The sequence below is a fragment of the Gasterosteus aculeatus genome, chromosome 10, assembly GCF_964276395.1.
Source record: "Gasterosteus aculeatus chromosome 10, fGasAcu3.hap1.1, whole genome shotgun sequence".
Lineage (NCBI taxonomy): Eukaryota > Metazoa > Chordata > Actinopteri > Perciformes > Gasterosteidae > Gasterosteus > Gasterosteus aculeatus.
In genome coordinates, this window is record NC_135697.1 from 981,003 (window position 1) to 996,162 (window position 15,160).

General features: G+C 45.9%; 1 protein-coding gene and 1 long non-coding RNA gene across 7 annotated transcripts in view; one reads left to right on the plus strand and one right to left on the minus strand.

Moving 5' to 3' along the window:
* Positions 1-2,506: 2,506 nt before the first annotated feature.
* On the plus strand, positions 2,507-7,428 carry LOC144383526 (uncharacterized). The gene is made up of 3 exons (XR_013450957.1): positions 2,507-2,799; positions 5,253-5,452; positions 6,110-7,428. It is a non-coding gene; the product is annotated as an uncharacterized LOC144383526 (long non-coding RNA).
* Positions 6,835-15,160, minus strand: part of gatad2b (GATA zinc finger domain containing 2B) — a 34,591-nt gene continuing 26,265 nt past the window's right edge. For 4 of the 6 annotated variants that reach the window (XM_078081263.1, XM_078081261.1, XM_078081264.1 and 1 more), the window contains 5 exons: positions 14,601-14,985; positions 14,311-14,513; positions 13,290-13,400; positions 12,109-12,313; positions 6,835-11,335 (listed from right to left, as the gene is read on the minus strand). In XM_078081263.1, coding sequence (XP_077937389.1) covers positions 11,199-11,335; positions 12,109-12,313; positions 13,290-13,400; positions 14,311-14,513; positions 14,601-14,985 — 1,041 coding nt within the window. In that variant the 3' untranslated portion in view covers positions 6,835-11,198. The remainder of the gene's footprint in view (positions 11,336-12,108; positions 12,314-13,289; positions 13,401-14,310; positions 14,514-14,600; positions 14,986-15,160) is intronic. The other 2 variants (XM_040188328.2, XM_040188326.2) reach the window with 1 other exon arrangement.

Genomic DNA, 15,160 nt, shown 5'->3' on the forward strand with positions numbered 1-15,160 from the left:
GAATAACAGGGTGGGGAATCTGATCCCCGGTTTTCCCTTTCCAGGGGGAATGCTTTTTTAGTGGAGCAAAACAACTCTGCTCAGCGGATTAATTATAAGAAATACCTTTTATTGATGGCAGTCAGTGAAGTGTCTGTTTTGCAACACGTCACTTCACTGGTATTTAGCTTCATTATTAAATAGATTGTCATTGAAAAATGAACTACTGAGCATAATCTTTTCCCAGACAGATGATTGAATTTACAGCATGATTCACTCTAACCTGCAGATGATTGACTAACTACAGGGGAGTTAACAACAATAGAAATGTGTTATGTCCACAACAACAGATTATCCAAGTGTGTCATATACTCCTGGAGTATCGTTCCACAGAAGTTCCCTCATCCGATGTTGCAAATTCTGTTGGTGATCAGTGGTGTGTGACGGCCGTCGTGTGTGAGATCACGGAGGCCTTTGACCTGTATAGAAGCATCGCCATGTATTGTTTGTTGACACTATTGATTATTGTCCTTCGAAGGATCCGTCTAGTTGGATTCCTCATGTCACTGAATAAATGTTTATACTTATAACTATTGGGTGTGGATTGAAACATTGATATTTCTATATTTCTTTCCTTTGCGTCATAGAGCTCCATTTTAGTCCAAAGCCCCCAAAAGATGTCACCCTGTTTGTCCTCGTCAGCAGTGTGGTTTCTCTCCCTCAAATGATGTTTAAATGAAAATATCTCATTTCCGGTTGGTGACACCAGTTTAGACCAGCGTCTAGATGCAGCCAATCACGGGTCAGCTGACGTCCGCTGACCCGTGATTGGCTCTGACAGTGTGAATGAGGTCAGATGAGACGAGATGTGGCGCTCATTGCCTCATGCACTGTCCTGCTGCCCCAACGGCGCTCAAGAGAATTGTTACCAAAGAAAGGGATGAAAGTGATCCAGTGATCTCATTATCTTGAAAAACAAGATTTGTTATTTTGGAGTAATAAGTCAATTGAGACATTATTAATATTTATTAATTGATAACAAAATAGATTTAGCTGCTGTTTCTGGTTGGACAAAATGGTCCAGGGATCATCTCCCTCTCGAGGTCCAAGTTGCATGACCAGCTGAAAATCTGGCTGATGAAAGCGTGTGGGGCAGCATTGAGAACGTGGTCGGGGCTGTTTGATGCTACGCTCGGTCCTTCATTGTGCCTTTGTGTATTCCTTCCTGTCGTGTCTTTCCCAGTAACCGCTGACACAGTGAAAAGTTAACAAACCTCTTCAGAAAGGCCGACCTCATTGAATCAAACCCCCAGCGCTCGGACCTACTTCCTCAGACCTGTGAGCTGGGAGCTGAGTGAAGTAGAGTTGCTTAAAAGAAAAGACCACCACCATTTGTGCACAAGCTCGTTTTTACATATCAACAAGGAGTTGGAAGCCAACGGGTTCTTCAATTAGCACAAATATCGTAACGTTGACCTTCTTGTTGAAGATGTGAAAGAAGGCGGATGTGTTCAAGTTCTGGGAAACACTGGGAAACTTTGAAAACCACAAGACCGAAAATGAAAGCAGTTTCCACATAACATGTTACAACATGAAAGGCATTCAATTCAATTTATTTTGTATAGCTCAAAATCACAAATTACAAATTTACCTCAAGCGCTTTACATACACGCTGTGTCGTATGTGTAAGGTTCACACCTTGTGTCATTATTAGTCACATTACTATTCACTCCATTACTGCTTCTGTTATCATTGTTATTCTAATATACCTACAGAATTCCTTTTTTAATAATTACTACTCTATTAATTGACCTAATTCACCTTCACACAGAGCTTCTCCGCCTCCACCTTCACACACACCAGCACAGCGAACAGAGTGTTGTTTGTGGGGAGATGTGGGTGAGTCATGCAGTGGAATATAGATCTGTGTGTGTGTGTGTGTGTGTGAGGAAACAGGAACAGGCTGACGGAGCGCGGAATGTCCGACTCCACCTTCAGCAAACAAGTCTCACCAGGCCAGCAGGACCAGGGCCTGAAGTCTTTTTCAATTGTAGTTTATGGAGCCCCAGTGTTATACTAACAGAATGGTTTATATTGCAGTTTACAGTCCTTGTCACTCTTTAAAGCTCCCGCTCATTATTACGTACATCAAAGAGCAAAACACAGAGTTCAAGCTCTGATATGGAAGTGATCGTATTGTTCTCAAGAACATCCCTGAACAACATGGCTTCACTTTCACTTTGCTCACCAGCAACCAGTAAACACTGCGGCACGGTGACCTGCTAACTGCAAATTACTGTACATCCCGTTGTAGCCGGCTCTCCGTTCATCCACCATACTTGTTTATCCAGGAGCAGCAGGCTGAACAGAGTCCTAATGTCCTGCAAAACTATCACATTTAACTGACCATAATAAGCGTCCGATGGAGAGCTCCACCCTGATGGGGCTCTGCAGTGACACTGCTCATGAGGGATCCTGTATCTTTAAGGGCAGCTTCAGGAAATAAAAATGTAACCCATACAGTAGTCACAAACAGGATATTAGCTATAGAGACAGGAAGCGTTTATTCTGCTCTAAATCTGGGGTTCTTAAGATGCCGGTCTATGGAGATCGTCCATGGAGACTTGCTTTTGAGGCCTGCTTCAAGTGGTAATTTGAGGAAGTGCAGTGTTTTGCACTTTCACTTTTTCATCTGCTTGCATCTGCCACTGTTAACATGGATGAGTACGCGTGCTCAGAATCATGGGAAGCCAACCGTTGACCCATGACTACGTACATGTTGGGATGAAGACTGAAACGTGGTCAATAGCAGATCAGGAGGTGAGTTCATCAAGAATCCCTCTGAGGCTTAATTACATTACATGACATGTCCTTTAGCAGGTATGCCGTGAAAGAACCCTCATTAGATTATATATGACAGAGGTTTTACTCATTCTGCAACTAATCAAACCCATACGTGTGCTCCTCGCCCAAAGATAACTGGAGTGTGGATTTCTTTTCAACATTGAATCCTGAATTCCCTCCACGTGATTGTGGTGAATTAAGTTGGTCTCTCTGACAGACAGACGTAATGACTTTTGCATCTCTCATCTCAGCTTAACTCTTCTTGGTGGGAGAAAGAAAATCGATAAACTTATGGTTCATGTGTTGACTTACTTTCTATTCTATCATTGACTTTACGTGTTTCCAATAAACAGTATCATTAATATTGTACAGTTACACTGATAAGTATGTGAACAGTCAATATGTTGTGAATCAGAAGCCAAGCATAATCTATTTGCACTCTTGCTCTGCTGATTCATCGTGAGGATCGGTGAGCGTCGGGGGGCCGACTCCCTCAAAAGCATTTGGGAGGAAACGGGATGAGACGGGTCGGCAGCAGCCTCGGCTACATGTTGATGTTGTGTCCATTTGGTGATCCTTGAAAAGTGGAAGGTCACACTGGAGTTGTATCACACAGAGTTATATCTCGTGTGTTTGCTTTTCTCCAGAGGAGTCCCCTATTGTCTGTGGTGACAAAATACCATTTTATTATTGTTGTTCAGCAAGCGCCTCTCTTAATGTCGCACGTCTTCCAGCTGCTGTGTGTGGCAGTCCTTGAGACATGCAGGTAAACACTCAAAGTACTCCACGTCCTGCACGTGTTCAACAACACAGTGCAGCCCGCCCACATTGTTCTGTGGTAGCAGCGTCCTCCTCTGACACGCTGTTTACAGCCTGTGTGTTGTGCAATGCGTTCTCCTGCACACACAGACAGGAGGCGGGGCAGCGCTTAGAAGATCCTTAACGTGTTCAACTGGAAAGACAAAGAACATCAAGTACGATTCTGTCAAAGTATAAGGCAAGAAGTGAGGTGGGGGGTGTGGTGTGAATCCTAAAATGTTTCTTGATCAGTGACACCAGACTTTGTATCAGTGTCCAGCGTGTTTTAGTCCTGCTGCCGCCCATAACACCTTTATTGTAACTCAGCACATCCTTTAACAGTACTTGTATAGCGCTTTTCTAGTCTTTCAACCACTTGAAGCGATTTAATGTCATCATTCATCCATTCATCCATTCACTCACTGATAACGGGAGCTACCTCACAGGGAGCCACCTGTCCATCAGTAACCAACGTTCACATTATTCACACACTGTCGTCACAGCCACAGGAGCAGGAGGTTAAGTGTCTTGTTCAAGGACACGAGGACACGTGGGTTAACAGGACCTGGGATCCAACTGCCTGATTGGAGGATGACCGTGCTCTCCACTCACCCAGAGCTGCCCTTAAAGATCAATTATTAACTACATTTATGCTTCTCAGAAGAATAACATTTAGTAGCAAGGTTGCCACACAAATCTGTGATGGAAAGATGAACCAATTTGCTTCATTTCATTTAATTTTGTATAAACCAAAACCACAAATTTGCCTCTGAGGGTTTTACAGTCTGTATGCACGCAACATCCTCGGTCCCAGAGCCCTCACATCGGCACAGGAGACGAGATCCCTGCAACCACTATCACATATAACCACTATCAGACAGCCATACAAACCCAAGACCTTCCTGCTGTGAGGTGTTAACCGTCACACCACCATGCACCATGGTTGGTGTGTCCTCTGTGTTGGCCCGTTGGCACATTGACTGGCGACCAATGTTGGCTCGATGGACTCCAGCCCCACCGCGACCCCGTGTGAAGGATAAGCGACTTTGAAGACGACTGACAGACAGAACCACCACCAGACAGACACCATCAGACGTGGCGTCTGCCGTTTTTTATGGAGTGGTCTGCTGGGCAGCAGCATATCGGCGACAGACAGAAGAGACTCAACAAGCTCATCAAGAAGTCCAGCAGGATGCTTGGGTCCTGGAGGCTCTGCACAGCTCCCTCAGCCAGCGGCTGATTCACCCCCCCGGTGTGAGAAGAACCGCAGGTCCCTCCTTACTGCTGCTGTCAGCACCCAGTGAACCTCAGAACATCAAACCACTGAAAACATCACCAAACAACACTGACATATGTGCAATAAAAATGACAATGTGCAAAACCACGGTGATACACTGTGGGTACACATACGTATATTTATTTAGTTCCTGGTATATTTAGTCACAGCAGGGTTGTCGGGTCGAACCCCGGCTGCTTCTGTGTCAATGTGTCTCTGAGTAAGACACCCAACCCGCTGGCTGCAGCACGCCGCTCCACTGGGTCAAATGCAGGGGACAGTGCATTTCGTTGTCTTACTACCTGTACCTGTGCAATAACAAACAAGTTGAATCTTCTTCTTCTATCTTCTTCAGATGCAACCCATCCACAGAAACTTGGGGAGGAAGAGACTTCAGGAAAGATGCAAAGTCGGTAATGTTGGCTTATGATGACAGCCATAGTAATGTGATTAATATTAATGATAATATCTATAGCAGCAACAGTTGTCAGCAGGGCCACGGCAGGAGGCGAGAACAGGGCCCGGATAGAACCATGATCCGTGGAAACCTGTGAGGTGAGAAAGCACAAAGACTGCAGGGAATAAGCTCCATTCATGGTTGATGTGGTATTATAAGCTCCTTGAACCATCCCTGGAGACTCAGAGGAGTGTGAATAGCTTGCCATCGTTGCATATAAGCTAACCCCGATTGCAGGACATTGGCTTTTGCTGACTTTTCCTGCAGGAAGTGAGTTGTCCCCTCTTTTGCAGCCCGTATATCATTGTTGTCTGTATGTGTGGGAGCAACGGAGGGTTGCTGAGGCATTTACAAAACTCAGATTGCAGCACATTAGTCAAGCATTTGTTTCTTTAAGTCACCGCAGGTTGTATTTATGTTTCAGCCTTGTGAGACTTTTCCTTTTTTATCGTCTTCACGATGTTGAACATCGGAAGGAATATCTAATTGAAATCATGTCTTCCCTAGCATGACCTAGCATGTAGCATACATTTTCACTACTTTGACAGGGCGCCTTTACAGCGGCACACTGCTGCCACGTAGAGTGACCTTATCCATACACCTATTGAACCGTGAACCTATTCTTCCATTCATGTCTGTGGGGTGGGGGTTCAAGAATTCTGCCCTTGGTCTGTATTCAAGTAAAAAGCAAGTTGGTCTTTGTTTCTGCTGTCGGTGTCTCGTGTTATATTCCCTCACTCCTAATCTATCCTCAGACTGCTGGATTGACTGTAACCGCGGGTAACCGTGACATCTAGTGGCTCAAGTAGGAGGCAAACACCTGGATGAGAAGCGCTTCCATCCCCACGGCTACAAGGTAGAGTGACCGTGCAAACACTGTGATGCTGTTCTTTTAGGGTAACATGTACGAAAGCCCATTTCTCCCAGTAGACAAAAAAATGGGGGGGCAAACCCCCAAGTCCTGTACATGGTGCACATGCAGGCTGTCATGTTAAAGCCATTAGCATGTTTGGCTGTGAACCCCCTTGATTTTGCACGGCCCCCCAGGCATCGTGACATCATGTTAAACGGGCACAATTCAACAGTCAGCACAAAATCATTACGGCTCGAATGCTGAGAGCTGAGCCTCTATTTGGACGCCTTTCCACTTCCATTATCATCTATGAAAGTTGAAGCAAGAGACATTATGGAAGAAAAACTTGATTCATGTGTTCTGGTTACAAAAAGGTTAATGAAGTCAAACTTGAAAGTAAATTGTTTGAACCTTTATTAAACATAGCTTGCAAGAGATAAATATTACAAAGTTATTTCCTCCAAAATTAGCTTTTTTTTCTTCTTTTTTTTTCAATCAATGCATAATTGTCAACTGGCAGTATTCAAAGAGCATCGTTTTCTTTTCTTTTTTTTGAAGACCGTTAAATATCAAGTATGTGCAAAAGGTCAGGATTGATGTAAGGAAAACAAAAATGACTTCAGATGGTTAGTGGTCAATTTCCTCCTCGGTTTCTGCTCCCCCAGATGTTTATTTCAGCATCGTCACATTATACAAAACGTCAACCGAAATGTGATAAGAACTGATTTGAAATGAAAGGTTTCCCTGCATTAGCGAGGGATGCATTCAAACAGCAGAGGACCACACACGTCGTACGCTGGTGTCGGCAGGAAAAGTGATCACTGATTCAGGGTCGGCTCTTCTCAGGTCAATTCAACAAAAACGTTGTAGAAAAGGTCAGACCACTGATGTAACAGCTTGTATCCAAGTCTAGTGTAAAACTTTGTATGACATTCCCAAAGTGTTGTACAGGCATGGTGGTGTGTGGGTCCCAACAGGCGAGGAGTGATTAAGCTTAAGACCTTTCACCATTCTTCAATAACCACTGATCTCTTCACTTATGCATTGGTTATGATTTAATTGGATTAGTTCATTTTAAAACATGTCCGTATGGTCCATGTAGCTTTGATTGGATTTGTTCAGGTTCTCTTTTATTCCTGCTGCTAGTGGCATTGAAAAATGACCATCAGGACATCACTGAACAGCTGGACACGTCTCTATGAGAAGTCACCACGAGCCAAAGGTCATTTATGTTGTCAAAATGCCTCAGTCCAACCATAGAGAGCCAATGGCTGCCTGACGAACTATAAGAGGAATCCAAAGGATGTGGATCACCTGAAGAGAGAAAAGTGGTACATCAGTCGGACCCCGGATCCAACCTCTACTTCACCAGGGTCCCTGTGATCCAACACACGCAGTGAAACATCCAACGTTCTGCTATCCAGAACCTTTGAGAGAAACTGATTTCAAGAGTCAATGCTCCGAGAGACAGACCAGCAACGCGAACTCCACCTTCTGAACCAATGAGCACCTTCCTGCAAACGCTCAGCGGGTCCCCGCGTCCAGGGAGGCCGATTCAAGAAAAAAAAAAAAGAATCCCAAACATTTTGCACATCGTTACACAATAATACACAGTGATCACAAAACGAAATGACAAGCTTCACAATATTCATGGCTTTTTGTTTGCTTTTCTACACAATATACAACCATTTAATTTCTTTTTTTCAGTACAAGGGAGGAGAAAATGCTTATGTACAATAAGTCATTATTACTTCAAACCTAGCAAATATCGTGTAGTTTATTTCATAGTCAGTACATTTGTTTACTTTTTTAAACTGCAATAGAAAGAAAACAGAACTCAATTGAGACATCAGAAAAAGAATGACTTCAAATTTAAATTTTTAGTTTTCAAGAAAGAGTCCAAATACAAAGTGATGGATGCATCTGCAGAAGAGCAAAATACAGGGTTTCCCCCTTAGACTTCAGCCTGGCAGCAAAAGGAGAGGCATGACAAAAACATCGCTAAAATCATATCGGGAGTGGCAGTAAAAATTCATCCCAGACAATAAAAACTCATGAAAATATATCTGTACATCCAATTTCAACTGTTCCAAAGGGAATATTGATTCAGGTCTTTTATATAATGGAGAAAAATGAGGTTTTCCCAAGAGTAAACGTTCCGTCTCCTACTCTAATCCTAGGTAGTTTCATAGTCTTCACTTCCACTGGGCTGACAGGCGGGTTGGAGAGAACACCACCAACCGCTGGTCTCACACGGACGGTGCAGGAGTAACAATGCAGGGGCGGAGGGACAGGGACTCAGGTGCAGTGCAATACGAGATTCCTCCAAGGACTGACGGTGTTATTAAATGGTGTCAACAGAAGAAGACATCTAGAAGGTACTGGTCCTAAACGGTCCGACTATGTTTGAGTTCATGAGAGAGCTGAAGTTCCTCCTCTGCTCCACTCTGATTGAAGACACTGGGGTTTCCCATAAAGGATTTCCTCAAAGCGCTGCCTTCACTGTTTAGAATGTTAGCATGCTAACATCTGCTAATGGACACCAAACAACAGCAGAAGGCGGCGGCCATGTCACTTGATCAGCAGGTATTTAGTCGTAAACAGAGTATGCACATTGTTGTAGTGTGGATTCAAAGTTAACGAATGCGACTGTAGTCTAACCCAATTAAAGACATTGGCCGGATGCAACCCAGCTGGCAGACGTGCACTGTGACCCTCTGCTAGTGTCTGCTGTCAATGAAGAACCTGAGCTGCAGTTTACGTGCACCTGCCTGGAAGAGGTCTGACACGGACTGCTTCATCCAAATCACACACGGGAGTTCAAAGGTTAAGACAGACTTCTTTGTAAGCTTCAGAATGTCATGCGAGACCCATCGCAGCCACGGTGTCCTTCTGTCTCCATGAGGACAGGTATGAGAGTCAACATATAGTTTGAGGAAATGCTGCTCTCCTTGACGACAGCGTGTCACATCACAGAAAGCTCCGGGGAACGTTTCTGCCTCCGAATGATAATATTTACAGAACAAATTTAATGGATAAAATGTGGTAATGAAAAATCAAATGTAGCTGTGAAGAGCGTCCACGCTCTGGCTGCATGCAACTCTCCAATATGTGAGACTGAAATGAATAATTAGGTCACCTACAAAGAGGACGGGGCCGGCTTGTGTTGCTGCAGTTGCCCCTGATTGAATGCACGCCACTGAAAAGGAGAATTATTTTACTAAAATTGGGACGATGGGACCCCGTGTTTATATACAGCCATGGGGGCGAACGCCAGCACAGCAGGCGCTGGGCATTTGGAAACTGACATCTGAGGTGCAAAGAAACCCTTTGTCATTACTTACTTACTTAAAATACACCTTGATGCAATCCACATTACTCAGCACGCCCCCGCCCACACCTCCGCACGTCCGAGTCTCCGGTCGGCCCTCAGCCGCCATCCAGACCGTAGCCACTCTCATTTGTAACATTCATTCTTTTCCTTGTTTAAAAAAAAACCTTTTCCCAATTGGAAATATGCAAAGTGCTCCTCTGTGAGGCAACGCGTGTGCAGAGCATGCACACAATGATTGATCCATGTCTCTCCCATAAAACATATAATCCACATCCTTTTCTTTGCTCTTCGATGCTAGGTTTCTATACATATTCCATACAGATATTTCAACAGTTTCTGTTTTTAGCCATGATGATTATTATCGTCTCCGGGCTAAAACCTCTCAGGTTTGCCACCATTTCAATAGGAGACGCCGAAAAACAAACAAACAAAGAAACTAACAGAGAAACTACCCATATAAAAAAGAAGGAAAGGTTGGGCGCGGGGGGGGGGCAACAATCAGAAGAAAATTAAAATCCCAAATATAACAAGAAAAGGAACGCAGCCTTCTTGGTTTTTGGGGTACACATCTGTGGTTCTGCAGTTCTACCTCCAGATTTGAGTTCTTTTCACTTTCTAAAAGAATGCGTGACACCAAGAGGAGCTGCTGGGTAAAAGGGTTCTGTCTGTGCATACTGGATCACCAAAGGGGTTTCGGAGCAGGTCGTGAGATGCGAGGTCTGAAGATCCGTCCCCCCCTCGGGAATACTGGGTGGGTGTGGAGACGTCTTTCTGCCGGTCGGCTCCCTCCTTGCTGCTGTGCCCATCCACAGCTGGCCGACACGTCCTGATGAGTGTAACTACAGTGTGTAGTTGGAGTTACATCCAGCTGGTACCTGTTCAGGTCTCCAGCGAGGGAGGTGGAGATCTGAAATGAAGAAGGGACGAGGACCTTTTGATGGGGCAGCCGTGTCTCCTCAACAGTGGTGATGCTGCTCTGTCTTGCAGGCCGAGCGCGTTGGAGCTGTGCGTCGGTGTCTTGGACGAGATGATACGGGTGGGGATGCTCTGCTCTCAATTGATCCCAATTTCCACATTGTTAGTTAGCAAGCGAACACTTTTTACAAAGCTTCAAAGTTGTTTAACTTTATGTTGCATAGCAACCAGAACGCCCTGTTGATCTTCTGTTACTAGCAATAGTCACATCCAAGCTTTATAATCGAGCGCAGAAAAAGGCCCTACATGATGTTGGCCTGAAGCGGCCCTACAGTGACTCAGACGCACGGCCCAAAGTTAAGGAAACACCGCAGCGAAAAGAACGTTGAAAACAAAAAGCATAATGAGTAATCATAACTGAAGCAAAATGGTAGTTGCAGGTATAATAATAGTGCTACCAACAGCAATAATAATGGGAATTATAATTGTTAAACAACGTTGACGAAGAAGATTTGTACTATAATAAGAACATTTGAGATGACAGTTTAGTGTCTTTGTCCGACTCGGTGGGTTGTCATGGGTTGGTTTAAGGTAGGCACACGGACAGGCACTGCATGCGATGGGGTTGGTGGGAACAGGGGGGGAGAGGAGGGGGAGATGTTGGTTCGATCTGGGAGTGCTTCAGTACGGGGTAGGAGGGCATAATTGGGGGCTTCGGTGGGGCAGGTGGGCTGGGCGGAGCTCATTTCTGTCCGGTGATGGACTGCGATATGGACCGAGGAGGGATCATGTCCAACAGGTACTCTCTCTGCCGGTCTGCTAAGCTGGAGCTCTTATGGGCTCCGACCGCCGCTGGGTTCAGATAGGCAATATTTAACCCTGCGGGAAAGAGAACAGCAGCTTACTTCATCGGCAGGCTGTGGACCAGATGTTTGCACCTGCAGAAAGCCATTTCTCTACTTACTATTAGAGATAAGTATACAAACCCTTGGTGCTGCTTTTTAACCCCCCCCCCCCCCCCCCCCCCCAGAGTTTATTGACACTATTAATATATGTGGTCTAAGGGCATCACTCAACATGCCATGGAGCGGAATTAGCTGGAGCCATAACACCAACGTCCGCCTTGTAAAGCCAGCAGAGCACTATAGTCAGAAGGAATCATCCAGGCTGTTAGCAGAGCTAAAAGTGAAGGCAGTCCAGCTTTTGCCTTTTTGACAACGAATGTCTGGAATGATCCAGTTTGTAAAGCCATAAAAACATGTCATGTCAAGTAAAAACACAACCCTGCGCTCACTGTACAGCATTTCATTTGCAAAGAAAACATTGTGTGGATAAGTCAAAAGGTTGGCTGTGACTCTCAGAGAGCAACATATAAAACACTGATCCAATATCAGCTGCCACTGACCCTGGGAGTCACTGGGTGACAGAATGAAACCTGAGTGGTGTCTGGTTAAAGAATCTCTCCGTGCAACCGTCTGCCTCTTCGGCCAAGGCTTGAATGTAAGCGAACGCCCCTCGAACAGAGCTCAATAATATACGCTTCATTCGGGACTCACATTCTAGTTCCAGTACAGCTGTTATTTCAATGTGTCAGAGGCCTACTTCATTAACCTGAAGTAGAAGAACAAGACTTTTCGGGGTCACACACAAACCTGGGATGTTGTAGATCTGGCGGCGGCTGTCGTGCTGCAGTCTATTGCTGCCGCTGCCGCCTCCTCCGCTGCCACAGTGCTTGCCACTGGTCATCCCCATGAGGCTGCTGGCCACTGACAGCTGGGAGGCCTGGGCGAAGTTGGACAAGACGCCTCGCGCCGAGTTGGACAGGCCGCGCTGCATGGAGGCCTGAGGCTGGGGAGCCTGAGGACGGTACAGACACGCCATCAGATTCAGTCACTTATCAAGATCAAATCCCAGACATTGGCTTGTGAAAGGCTCATTGCATGGTGGGGTCTCGTCTCAAAAAAGAATACGAGGCACACCGTTGTTCCAAACACCAATATTCTACGTGACAAAGTGACCAATGTACTTGACCCTGTGTCGGCCATTTAAATACACTTTGTCGTGTTGAATAAAAGGTATTTGACCTTTACACAAAGCGCAGAGATTATTTTGAGCCCCGTGCAACGAGCCCTTGGTGTATACCTGCACCGAATGGGACCAAGGACCTCACCGAGATCCTCCTGTTGCAGCTTAAAACGTGCTCTCAGAAAATCATACAATGAAAGGTGAGGTTCTGGTGACTTAACGGTACCTCTACTTAACCCGTCCCCTCCTGGCCTGTTTTTTGGCCTCTGCTCCAAATATGTCATACAAAGGATAAAAAATGTGAGAAAAAAGAGCGCCAGCTTCCTTCCCAAGAAGCCGTATGAGTCATGCAGGCCGTATTGCAGAAAGAGTGGATTCAATTCATCATTTTCTTCAAAAGAATAAAGGTAGGATGTGTTTTTTGAACTCTCAATTCGGCATGGTTTGTCTGAGAGAAATCAATCTCAGCAAGCTATTCGCCTTGTGGTTTTCCATGTTAACATTTAGCTTTGAAGGATTGTTGAACTTTTGCACCGCTGAGTGCACAATTTTGAGACTGATTTGCATAGGATATTTTATTACTAATCCTCAAACAGATCAATGGGCACTGTAGCCAAGAAAGGTGTGAAGCAGCTATATATTTGTTGGTGAGTACACCATATTCCTGTTGGAAGTTGGATTTGGCTCCAGTGAGGACCCTATTGGGGGGCGAGCTCGGGATGAACAGGAGTACAGGACACATTCATGAGCTGAATCATTTCAAAGCTACAGACAGATAAACATACTAATACACAAAAGTGAAGTGTACCTGGCGGAGCGCATGGTGCCGGATCATGGAGTCGGTCTTGGAGGCGTTGGGGCCTGTAGGGGCCGAGCTGGGAGAGAGGGCCGCCTGCTGCTGCAGCCTCTGTTCAATCTCCTGACATGGGGTGCAGTGAGGAAAGCACATTCAGAACACACCAGTGTGGTCAACGGATATTCTATATTCCAATAGTTAAATAGTTGTTAAAAACTATTTGAATGTGAAAATTAGTATTCGAATTTCAATCACTGAATAAAGCCTGCTATATTTGGGACAAGAATCGGGAAGTTAAATTGCTTTCACAAATCAGCGCTCAGCATTTGTTTATTGTTGTTGTTCATTTAAACCGCGTTGCGCAGAGAGCGAGACGGTGCGAGAGAGAGAGCGCGTGTGTGGTCTTGTTAAATATGTTTGAACTTAAATAAATGACCTATACAAGTAGTTATGTCTCGTATTAATCTTTCCTGTTATTGACGTGTCTAATGCGCAACCAGATATTTGAAAATCTCTGTTTTTTAAAGCAAATATTCGAATGTCATTTTTGACAGCCCACGAACGAACGCACACAGAGAGAGAGAATAATATCGTGGCTTTTTGGAGGACATCCATTCTGATCTGAAAAACTGACTGCAGGACGTTTCAGTTAAATTCATTTTTCTTACTACTAGTACTTTATTTTAAGAAAACATTTCGCAAAAGCTCCTGCAATTCAACCATCTCAACATGTAATGGAGGAACACGGCTACGTCATGCGAGAACAGCGGCGTCCAGGCTCCTGGACGCACACACCTCGGCCACATACAGGGAAATAAGAACCCTTGGTACCAATGCAGGCCTTTGTTCTCCTAGTTTCCTGTGATGAACCAGAGGCTCAAAGCTCTGATGGACGCCGGCGCCGGCTGAGGACGCCGTGGTCGAAGGGGGCTTTCTTCATTCATTCCTCAGAGCAAATGTTCAACACGGTGAAGGAACGCACCCTTTACAAAGGCGCTGGGGTGTGAAATAAGTGTGTGTTGGTGGTGCTGACCTGCTCCTGCTGCAGAGCCTTCACAAAGGCATTCTTCAGCCGGTTGGTGTGCTCCGCCTTCAGAGCCTTCTTCTGATTGGAGGTCATGCACTGTTCGCAGAGGATCCGCCCACTCTTCTCTTGCTTCCAGTGGGGGGTGAAGTCGGTCCTGCACTGGGCGCAGAAGAAGGGCTCCATGCGTCCCAGCGTCCCTCTGAGTTTACCTACACAGGGGGGTCGCTGCTTACTTCAAGGCCTCACAGGTTTAAGACTCTAAAGGAATAATGTGAAATGTGACGTTGCCCGCTTACCCTGACTGTCGAGCACACTCTGCACCACCTCCTCCAGGCCCACCATGTAGATGAACTCGCTGTTGGCGGCGGAGGGCAGGAAGTGGAGCAGTGGGGCAGGGGGTTTGGGTGGAGGGATCTCCAGCAGGGTTTTCTCCAGCTGCTTCCTCAGGGCCAGCTTGGCCGCCGCCTGGCTGCTGGCCTGGTCGGCCATGGAGCTCACCCCCCCGCCGGCTGAGTTGGACATGGTGGACGGGCTGACGGCCGAGGCTCCGCCGAGTCCGCCCACCGCTCCGCCGGCGGCCGCCGCCGCCTGCATGTGAGCCAGGTTCATGTACATGGCGCTGGAGCCCGAGCGCTGGGACGCTGCCACCTGCTGGCTGGCCTGCCGGGAGATACACATTCTCTGTTGTTTAGAAGAGTAAAAGTCGCATTTTTAAAAGGGTTCAATACTGCAGACACCAAGCACAACCTGCCTAACCATGGGAGACTAAAGTAAGGAGAGGGGTTGCTAATGCCTCCCTCACCCAAAAACCTGCGCTACGGTGTGGGTTGAGTTCTCCTAAAGCCTGACCCTTGAT